Source organism: Talpa occidentalis, unplaced genomic scaffold, assembly GCF_014898055.3.
Source record: "Talpa occidentalis isolate TD23 unplaced genomic scaffold, MPIMG_talOcc4v2.1 talOcc4.1735, whole genome shotgun sequence".
Classification (NCBI taxonomy): Eukaryota; Metazoa; Chordata; class Mammalia; order Eulipotyphla; family Talpidae; genus Talpa; species Talpa occidentalis.
Window position 1 is genome coordinate 1 of NW_023601785.1, and position 10567 is coordinate 10567.

Genomic DNA, 10567 nt, shown 5'->3' on the forward strand with positions numbered 1-10567 from the left:
TTCCAGGGACCCTCTGTACATTTTGGGTCAGGGAGGGGAACATTAGCTTCTCTCCTCCGGGCCTGGCCCTGGAGATGGGGTTCCAGGGGTATCAGCCAGCAGTGTTCAGGCTGAAGCAAGTCCTCTCTCGACTCCTGTCACCTATACTTCAGAGCAAGGCTGTGGCCAGCTCTGTGGGTCCCCCCAGAACACCTCAAGGAGGCCTCAGTCTTTGGTCCCACCAGCCCCCATCCTCTCTCTAGGCCCCAGTGCCAAGCTCATGCCCACCACTGGCAGAGCTTGTCCCAGACACCATGGGGCAGGGGATGGTCCATCCCTGCCTGCAAGGCCTCATGGAATAGCAGGGTTGAGCTCTGGGTTTTAATCCTGATTGCTCAGTTTAAAGCAAAGTGACTGGGCTGATCACCCCCTTTCTCTGGGTTTCCTTCTGAATCCCTACTCCCCAGGGTTAGTTCAAGACCATGATGTGGGCCTCCCTAGCGTAGGGTAGTGTAGGGTTAAAGTCTCAGCACTATGAAGCTATCACTCAAGTTATAGCCAGCCACCGTGGCACGGGTTTGATCCCCAGCCAGGGAGCTGACCCACATGGAGCAGCAGACCTCTCCTGTCTCGCCTGCTTCTCCCCTCAGCAGTGAATTTCAGTCAATTCCGCCTATTCTGCTCCCCACTCTGCCTTTGGTGATCCTCTCACCCCCACACCTTTGGCTTATACCCCAGCTCTTGTATGCATAAATAAATAAAATAAATCTTAAAAAAACCTCACCACGATGTACGATTGAGACATACCAGGTTGGTGGAAAGGACTTGCGCTGCGTGAGCTGAGGCACAGGGTTCAAACCTTGACTGGGGTCCTGGGGAGCCCCCTCACCCATCTGGCTCCCTTGTCTGTGAGTGGGTGGCAGGAATAATGCCGCACAGAGACCATGTTACACATGTAAGCACTTCACGCAGCACCTGAGTGAGCAGGTGACCAGAGGATCACCCGCCTCTCCTCTGGCGAATGGATGGAGCTGGCCTGCCCAGCCTGGAATCTGTGTGCAGAAGGATGCTGCTGGGAACTGAACCCCATTAATGACTGTTTTCTATGTGGGAACTTGAAAACCCTTGGAGGGGTCAGAGGTCCTGCATGGCGCTCGTGGCAGGAAGGGGGCTCCCTCCCCACAGCTCACAGTGGGTGCCTGAGGTTGGAGACATGCACTGGGGGTGGGCTGCTCCAAGGTAGTGATGCAGGGGTGTAAAGGAGAGGGCAGGAGTATGGGACGGAGGTGTTAGAGCATAGAGGCGGGTGCGTGGAGACAGGTGAGGGGCAGCCAGGCTGGAAGGGGAGGCTGAGGGCGAGCTGGCCATCAGGGAGGGTCAGCAGGGCGCTCCGTGCATGTTTCCTGTGGCTGGTGGCATGTCCACCCCTTTCACAGATGAGAAAACTGAGGCCCAGGGGGCTCGGGGCAAAGTAGGGGTTCAAGTCATCACTTGTCTGACTCCACAGGGCTGGCTGGTTCATGTCCATGCACATGTCCCCTCTGGAGGCCCCGGGGCCTTGAAGGCAGCCTCTGAAGTTGGATTTGGACCCGATAGAGGAAAGAGCCAGGATTTTTTGGACTAGAAAGGACTCGGAGACCATCCAGTGAAGCCACGTCACTTCACTGGAGGGGAGACGGACCCAGAGAGTTGCGGGGAGACAGCAACAAACAGGTCACACAGCAAACAAAGCAGAGGGAGGTGTGGGCCCAGCTCTGCGCCTGGAGCCGGCATAGAAGGTCCCCATGTCCCAGACAGCCCCGGTCCCCGTCACTGAGGCTCTTTCGGGCAAGGCTGTCACCGTGGGGCAGGGAGACCTTCCACTGCTGACTCACCGCCTGGGGACGCAGCCGCCACAAAGCCGCCGTGTCAAGTCCCCGCTGGCCCCTGGGGCTCCAGGAATAGAGACAACTCCTGCCGCCCATCCTGAGTCACGATCCACTCCATTTGTGTTTTCTCTCGGCCCCACACCCCCAGAGCTGGGTGGAACTCCCAGCCAGCGCACGGCCAAGTGAGTGGACCCCAGCCTGAATAATCCGGAGCAGGGAGTTGGACGGGACCGGAGTGACGAAATCCCGGGGAACCCGAGTCAGCAGTTGGGAGCGCCCCGCCTTCCCCAGGTGAGTATAAATGTTCCTGGGGTTTGAGGCAGCACCAGCATCTTCCCAGCCTCGCAGAGCACCTTTCTCCTCTCTCTGCCAACTCGCTCGCTGCTCGCTCACACCCTCCTCAGCACCATGACCTCCTGCAGCCGCCAGTTCACCTCCAGCTCCGTGAAGGGCTCCTGCGGCATCGGCGGTGGCTCCAGCCGCATGTCCTCTGTCCTGACCGGAGGGTCCTGCCGGGCCCCCAGCGCCTGCGGAGGCCTGTCTGTCTCCTCCACCCGCTACTCCTCTGGGGGAGTCTGCGGGATGGGGGGCGGCTACGGTGGTGGCTTCAGCAGCAGCAGCAGCTTTGGTGGGCCCTGGGTAGTGGCTTCGGCGGTGGCTTCGGTGCAGGATATGGCGGTGGCTTCGGTGGTGGCTTTGGTGGTGGCTTCGGTGGTAGCTTCGGTGGTGGCGATGGGGTCCTCTCTGGCAACGAGAAGATCACCATGCAGAACCTCAACGACCGCCTGGCCTCCTACCTGGACAAGGTGCACGCCCTGGAAGAGGCCAATGCCGACCTGGAGGTGAAGATCCGGGACTGGTACCAGAGGCAGCAGCCCAATGAGACCAAGGACTACAGCCCCTACTTCAGGACCATCGAGGACCTGAGGAACAAGGTGAGAGCTGGCAGGGCAGCTCTGCAGGTGGAGTGGAGGAAGGCCGTGGCTGTGGTGGTCCGTAAACGGGGAGACTGAGGCCTACCTTGGGGAAGTGGCAAAGGGCACCCAGACAATCGATGGCATAGGTCCCTTTTCAGCATTTAGGTATCTCCCATTCCCTGCAAGCAGGCCTTGCACTGTGCCTCTAGCCTCTCAGTCTCGGGCCCAGGATGGGGAGGTGGGAGATGGCGGGAGTGCATCCCCTGTATGTCCTGAGCTAGGGGACTCCATACTAGTGGGGGAGTAGAGCCTGATCTCCCAGCCAGTTGGTCTCCAAATTTGGGGAGACTGTTTTCTTCCCTCTCTGCTCTTTGCTCTTGAGCAAGGGTTCTTGGCTCACCAGGCCTCCTGTCCTTCCATCCCCTGCAGATCATCACGGCCACCATTGAAAACGCTCAGCCCATTCTGCAGATTGACAACGCCAGGCTGGCAGCCGATGACTTCAGGACTAAGTGAGCAGACACCATGGAGGGCAAAGGGCAGGGGAACAGTGAGGTTGTCCATGCAGAGGACCAGCGGGTCTTCAGCTGTGGCAGCCTCATGGATGGAGCCTGATACCCTGACCTCTGTCCTGCTAGGTATGAGCACGAGCTGGCCCTGCGTCAGAGTGTGGAGGCCGACATCAATGGCCTGCGCCGGGTGCTGGACGAGCTGACCCTGGCCAGGACCGACCTGGAGATGCAGATCGAGAGCCTGAAGGAGGAGCTGGCCTACATGAAGAAGAACCATGAGGAGGTAGGTCGCCCCTGGTGTTGGTGGGGAGACTGGTGGGTCCGGTGGGGTTGCAGCTACACTGGGTCAGGAGACAGGTGAGGTGAGCTGACCATCTCTGACCATCCTTTTCTAGGAGATGTTTGCCCTGCGGGGTCAGACTGGTGGGATGTCAACGTGGAGATGGACGCTGCCCCTGGCGTGGACCTGAGCCGCATCCTGAACGAGATGCGCGACCAGTACGAGCAAATGGCGGAGAAGAACCGCAGAGACGCCGAGGCCTGGTTCCTGAGCAAGGTGGGGCATGGTCCTCAGGCCTCCGGCTGGACTTCCCAGCCAGGGCACCTCAGGAGTGGAGCCTCACTTTCTGCTCTTCTTTCCTCTCTCAGACAGAGGAGCTGAACAAGGAGGTGGCCTCCAACAGCCAGCTGGTGCAGAGCAGCCGCAGCGAGGTGACAGAGCTCCGCAGGGTGCTCCAGGGCCTGGAGATCGAGCTGCAGTCCCAGATCAGCATGGTAAGAAGGACCTGGCCCAGCCCTGGCCCAAGTCACCAGTAACGACCACCCCTCTTCAGCACTGCCACATTGCAGTTCTGCCCTCTCTTCCCAGGAGCAGGGCTGGAGGGATCACTCTACCCTTTATATAGAGGGAGAAAGGAAGGCCCAGAATAGTGGAATAACTTTTCTCCATGTTGCCTGCCCCATCAGTAGTTCAGCAGGGGCCTAACGCTTGGTCTCTCTCAGGAAACATGTCCAGAGACCCAGAAGGGCAGGAGTGACATCCCCTTCCCCTCACCATTGACTCTGACTCTTTCTTCCCCTCACAGAAAGCATCCCTAGAGAACAGCCTGGAGGAGACCAAAGGCCGCTACTGCATGCAGCTGGCCCAGATCCAGGGTCTGATTGGCAACGTGGAGGAGCAGCTGGCCCAGCTGCGCTGCGAGATGGAGCAGCAGAGCCAGGAGTACCAGATCCTGCTGGACGTGAAGACCAGGCTGGAGCAGGAGATCGCCACCTACCGCCGCCTGCTGGAGGGCGAGGACGCCCAGTGAGTGCTGGCCCTAGTCCTGCCCCATGGACCCTTCAGGGCCTGGCTGCTCCCAGCACATCTAATGGCTCTGTCTGTTTCCCCACAGCCTCTCCTCCTCCCAGCAAATGTCTGGCCAGTCCTATTCTTCCCGGGAAGGTAAGGCTCCTGAGTGAGGGTCCTCTGCTTATTTCCATGAGGGCTGGGGTTGGGGCCAGTGGGGGTTTCCTCTCCCAGTGTGTGTGTGTGGGTTGTCTGGCTCCCACAGCCCTTTTCACCTCCTCTTTTCTCTCCCACAGGTTTCTCCTCCTCATCCTCCACCATCCGTCAGACCAGGCCCATCCTCAAGGAGCAGGGCTCGTCCAGCTTCAGCCAGAGCCAGAACTCCAGGCCCTGAGCTGCCTCTCCCAGAGCCTGTTGCCCACTTCCCGGCCTCACCTCCTGAAGGCCTGGGTCAGGCCTCTGCTCTCCAGGCGCAGTTCCCAGCTGTCTCCCTGCCCCCTCTGCTGGTGGTGGGCTAATAAAGCTGATTTTCTGGTTGATGCAAACCTCTGTGGTCTCCATTCTTGAACCTGACTTGGGGGAGGGTGGCAGTTGAAGGTGTCTCCCAGGAACCGTTCTGGGGCCCACAGCTGGAGAGAGGCAAGTGACAGAGCACAGAGAAGAGCTTGCAGGTTCTTCTGGGAAGGCCTCATGCCATCGTGCATTGGGGGGAGTGGGAGGAGGGAGCCCATGTGAAGCATTTTATGGAGGTGATTTCTTTAGACCCTCCTACCACCTCTGTGAGGCTGGGGTGGTTGGGTCCTTTTAGATAGGAGACAATCCCAGCATTCATAAAGCCCTGTGGATGCAGCAGTTGGGGTCACCCAGGTCTGCCTGGCTACCACATCCATGCCTTTCTCTTATGCTGCTCTAACGTTTTTAGGCATTTTAACCCAAGGACTCCAAAGCTGGAGGTCTTCACTCTACCCCTTGACACCTCACATTTGTACACAAGGATCTTTGTGTTAGTGGATGGAAGGAGGAGCCTTCTGCCTTGGTGTCCATGGTTAGAACTGGGCTCTTTCTTCTCCCAAACCAGTCCTTTTTATCAGCCCTATTGATGCCTGCCTCTCCCTCATTCCCCTCGCCAGTGAATTGAGTGCTGAGAGTCTCCTAGGAAATATCTTCCCTCTGTGCCCTCCTCTGCAATCTCCCCCTTTCCCCCCCCCCTTACCCCCATCAGGTCTGCTTCCTCTCTCCCTAGTACTGGGCCCCTTGTCATCCATCTCCCCCATTCTATTTCTGTCTAATGACCTTTCTAACAAGAATCAAGATAATAAGATAACAAATAGTTTGAGGCTCTTGATTTGTATCATCAAATTGCTTTAAAGAGAAGCTGTACCAGTTTACATTTTTTTGCCAGCAGGGAGTGGGAGAGGCTATTTCAATACACACTCACTAATTTTGACTATTATTTTTTAAAAAAAAAACACCTCTTTTGTACATTGATTGACCTGCTATTTTTAAAGCTGAAATTACACAGAGATAGAGCATCCCTGAGCCTGGGTTTTTAAAAATTCCCACGCTGGATGGGGCACGTGTTCCCAAGTTGCTCAGTGAGCTGTCAGAAGGCGGATGGAGAACGCCCTCTACCTGGGCATGAGGAGTGATTGAACAAAGCTGCCCTGAGGTGTCTTCAGAGAGCTGGCCACTCAGCAGTGGACCCTTGGGAAGCCCTGTGAAAAAGGCCTCCATTTGACCAATGGGAAAACTGAGGTTCCAACTAATCAAGAAAAAATAACCCAACTCCTTGGGTTTCCTCGCTAGTTAGGTAAAACTCCCTGAGGGTGGAGCCACACTCCTGTTCCTTGCTGTGTTCTGTGGAAACAAAATCTGAGCCCTTTTCAAGATGAACACTATCAACACAGAATGTGCTGGGGCGGGGACCGGCTTCTCTGTCCAGAAGCGCCTGCTGCCTGGGTTGCTCAAGTTAAGCCCCAAGTCCCAAGTCAGACCTCATCTGCTCTGTGTGGCCTTCCCCAGTTCCCAAGATTCTGGAACTTGGGATGAGAAGGTTGAGAACTCGCTAGTGTTTCTGTAATGTCTCTATTTTGAACACACCCTTAGATTCTTTATGCTTGAGTTAGTGTCAAAGTTTGTGAAATACTGTTGTAGATAATTGCATAAGTGCTGAAACAATGGCCAGAGTGAGAATTAATGATAGCCTATAAAGTGCATCTGCTGATGTAAATGAATTAGTGGTACGCTTGTAAGTTTTAGCTGTCTTTGGGCCCATTGTTCATGGAAGCTATAAAAAGCACAGTTCCCTTTTGGAGTCTGAGATAAGTGACTGCTGTTTGCCTTCCCATTGCTGAGGGTTGTTGTTTATGCTCTTCTAGCAGCTTCATGAAACATAAACATGAATCAACCTGTTATTTTGCTTGTCCCCAACAAACTTAGATAGCACCCAGCACAGAAGGGACATGCAATTAATATTTGTGGAGTCAAACCATGGGTTTGGGTAGAAGACTTTGCTCTTTCTGGTCTCCATGGAAACTTCTCAGAAGCAAGTTCCTTGAGGACAGTTTTCTCTGGCTTCCACCTGCCTTTTGTCACATGGGTATCAGGCAGCCCCCTTGGGCAGGCGTTGCTGACCTGCCTTGGAGAGAAAGTAAGAATCTTCCTGAGCCATGGAGGCGCAGAGCCTGGTCTGCAGGAGCTGGGGCACCAGACAAGGACCTGCCTCTGATGAGCTATGTGGTCATCTCCGTGAGCACATGTAGTTCTGTACTCCTCCCACACCCCCATCCCCAAGAGTCCAGGAGCCTTGAAGGGCTTTGAGCAGATCAAGGGGTGTTACAGCAAGGATGATAGCAACTTGGGGGAGTTCAGGGAGTTCATTTCTGACCAGTGTTCCTGTTGACACATGGCTGGAGGCCAAGGGTCTCTTTCTTTTCTACAATGATAGGATTGTTACACATCAAACAGATCTGTTTGGTTCCTTCTGATTTTTTTTGTCAATATGTTTATTGTATTGCATTTATCTGAAAAGTCTCCATAAAAAATGATGGCTTGGTTTAGGAGCTCTCAGCAGCCTGCCTCAAGCTCTGAGGAAGCTTGCCTTCATCTTGGGATGGCTGCGCTTTTTTTTTTTTTAAAGATTTATTTATTTATGTGGGCCCCACCTGGTTGAGTGCTGGGCTGCAAAGCTTCCCCGCAGCCTCTGCAGCGCGTTAGATCCCTGGCTGCTGGCGAGGGTCCCACTTGGCACGCAGACCTCTCCTGCCGCCCGCTGCTCCCCTCAGCAGTGTACTTCGGTCCTTCTGCCTGCTCTGCTCCCCACTCTGGCTCTGGTGAATTCTCTCACCCTCCCGCGCTTCTGACTGTACCCAGTGCTTGTATAAATAAATAAATCTTTAAAAAAAAGATTTATTTATTTATGCATACAAGAACTGGGGTGGAGGCCAGAGGTGGGGGTGGTGGTGAGAGGATCCACCAGAGATAGCTTGGGGAGCAGAACAGGTAGATCCGGTGAAATACACTGCTGAGGGGAGCAGTGGGCAAGACAGGAGAGGTCTGCTGCGCCATGTGGGTCACCTCCCTGGCCAGGGTTCAAACTAGTGCTGCAGTGGCTGGCAATAGCTTGATAGTGCTGTGTCTAACCCCTGTGCCACCAGGGAGGCCCTCTGCCTCTTCTTTTTTAACTTCTTTCTTCGACTTCTCATAACTGGGCTCTCTGATAAGACAGCAGGAGGTCTTGGCCACCTCTTCTCTCATGTCTGGACTCATACTGTTGTTTGTGTACTGAGAAGACTTGACATTACTACCGCCTTTCCTTCTTACAGCAGGTCTGGGACAGGCAGCTATGTCCTGCCTCCTGAGGCTGAGCTGGTCCAACTCCTCCTCCCCACCACTCCTGCTGAAACTACCCCCTAGCTCCCTACAGCATGCAGGAGCCCCTTCACAGGTGAGGAAACTGAAGCTTAGGAGGCTGAATGCTTTGCTCAAGGGTGCATGACTGGAAGGTGGGGTGTCAGCTGGGCCCCCAAGCCATCTCCATGGAGCTCTTTCAGATGACCAGACACCTGGCCTTGCTGGACTCGACCAGGTTCCCAGAGAAGGAGAGTTTCATGTGGACGCAGCCCATGTCCACCTGGAAGCTGCTCTGGGCCAGGGTTTGTCAGGGCTCAGCATGGATGGTGCTGCAGGGAGAACCTTGTCCTGGGCAGCGCGTCCCTGGCCATCCTCTCTTCCTCTGCCTAAGGCGGTGGGGTGTCTATACCTTGGAAATTGTAAATTCGACAAACCAGGGCTTGATCTGTTATGTTTTCCTGATTATCTGGACTGCAGTTGAGGCACAGGGCTCAGTTGTTTTGGTTTTACTTTTCTCTTTAACATAAACACAACTTCACCTGGTATTCATGTCACAACTAACCTGTTTGTCAATTGTATCCATTGGTTGTAAGAATTTGGCGAGAGATTAGACCCAAGAGATTGGCAAGAATCAATGAGAGCATCCTATGAGAATCAATGGATGTGAATTTCCGATAAAGAATATCTCTTACAGTTGTAAGCTGAGTTCTTATGTAATCCTTTTTATGAGAAAACTTACATATAAAGAGAGAATCTTGCTTAGCTCTTAAAGGTTGGGGCCAAATCTGTGTGCCTCCTTCCCCTGATACCGGACCCTTTGTTTTTGATCATGGGGGGTATGATTGCCTGCTGGGCTGCTTGTGCAGGATTCTAGACACTGGCCACACCAGGCCACGAAGAAGCTTCCTGGTTTTTCAATTTTGTGCTGATCTTCTCCCTTCCTGAGGCTGAAGGGTGAGTTCAGGGCTGCCTCAGCTATGGCTCCAGCCTCATGGGTGGTTGTGCTGTGCACATGGAGCCAGGGGCAGAGTAAGACGAGGCGCACAGTGTGCGTGTGCGTGTGTGTGTGAGAGAGAGAGAGAGAGAAGAGAGAGAGAGAGAGGAACTACTTCCTTCATGTTGGGTTTGTGACTTGCAGTCACACTGTGCTCATCTGTGTATCTGTTACCTAATTTCGTAATTTATTTTTCGTGCCCCCTTGCTGGGTATTTGGACTTTGATTATACACAGGTCGTTTATCATTAGCTGCCCAAATAACCTCTTTTGGAAGTGAGCGACACAGAATTGGGGGGTGTAAGTGCAGATATGCTGATGGGCGGGGCTGTGAGGAGAGGCACAGGCCCCGGGGAGGCTGCGTGACCGGGAGGTCACTTCCACCCTTGGGCCTCAAGACCCCACTGGGGCACCTGAGCTGCAGATTTCCCGCCTCCTCACCCCAGGCCAGGGGAACTGCTGCTCCCCTACCCCTCGCCCAAGCTGTCCTGCTGACGCCTCCTTGGCAGCACTCCTGTCCCCCAGACTCCACCCTGGCCAGAGCTCTCACTCTCCAGCTCGCTGCTGGCGGCCTCAGCGGCTCTCCCGGCTGCTTCTTTCTGTCACTCCAGCGCCCGGCTCGGTCCTGGACTCCTCTTGTTCCTTGTTTCTCTATTCCTGATTTTTTTTGCCCGCTCTCCCCATGAGATCACCCTGCCCCCTGCTCCAACCCCAGGGCTAATTGAAGGGAACTTCTAAGCCTCCCGATCACACTGTGTCCAGTGCCAGGCTGGCCACTTGCCACGAATCCTTTGCTCCTCTCAGTGACGCCGCCAGGTGGGAACCGGTATTATGTCCACTTGTTGGGAAAGAGATTGGAGGGCTGCAGTGGCTGCCGTGGTGGGGGGTGTCTTCAGACTGGAACCCAGGTCTGATGGACTTGGGGGACCCGCTGCTTCTCTGGCCCCACGTGGTGTCTCAGCCTGGGGTCAGGGAGAAGGTTGGGGGGGTGACCTGAGCCTGCTCCTGAAACTCTCCCTAGGGAAACTGCTCCTTTCCTTCTGCGCAAGGAGCCAGAGCTGGCTGGGCCCTCTCTCTAGCCTTTCCTTTCCCCTCTGTCCAGCCAGCCAGGACTCCTGACACAGCCGTTCCGCCTCCCAGGCGCGGCCTTTCCTCACA

At 55.0% G+C, this 10567-nt stretch overlaps 1 protein-coding gene across 1 annotated transcript; it reads left to right on the top strand.

Annotated features, from left to right (window-relative positions):
- The first annotated feature begins 2255 nt into the window (after positions 1-2255).
- LOC119250645 (keratin, type I cytoskeletal 16-like) lies at positions 2256-4958 on the top strand. Its single transcript, XM_037518312.1, is given in 10 exon segments — positions 2256-2474; positions 2477-2782; positions 3194-3276; positions 3403-3559; positions 3672-3699; positions 3702-3832; positions 3925-4050; positions 4362-4582; positions 4671-4720; positions 4861-4958. Coding segments are annotated over 10 exon segments (1419 nt in total).
- Positions 4959-10567: the final 5609 nt, after the last annotated feature.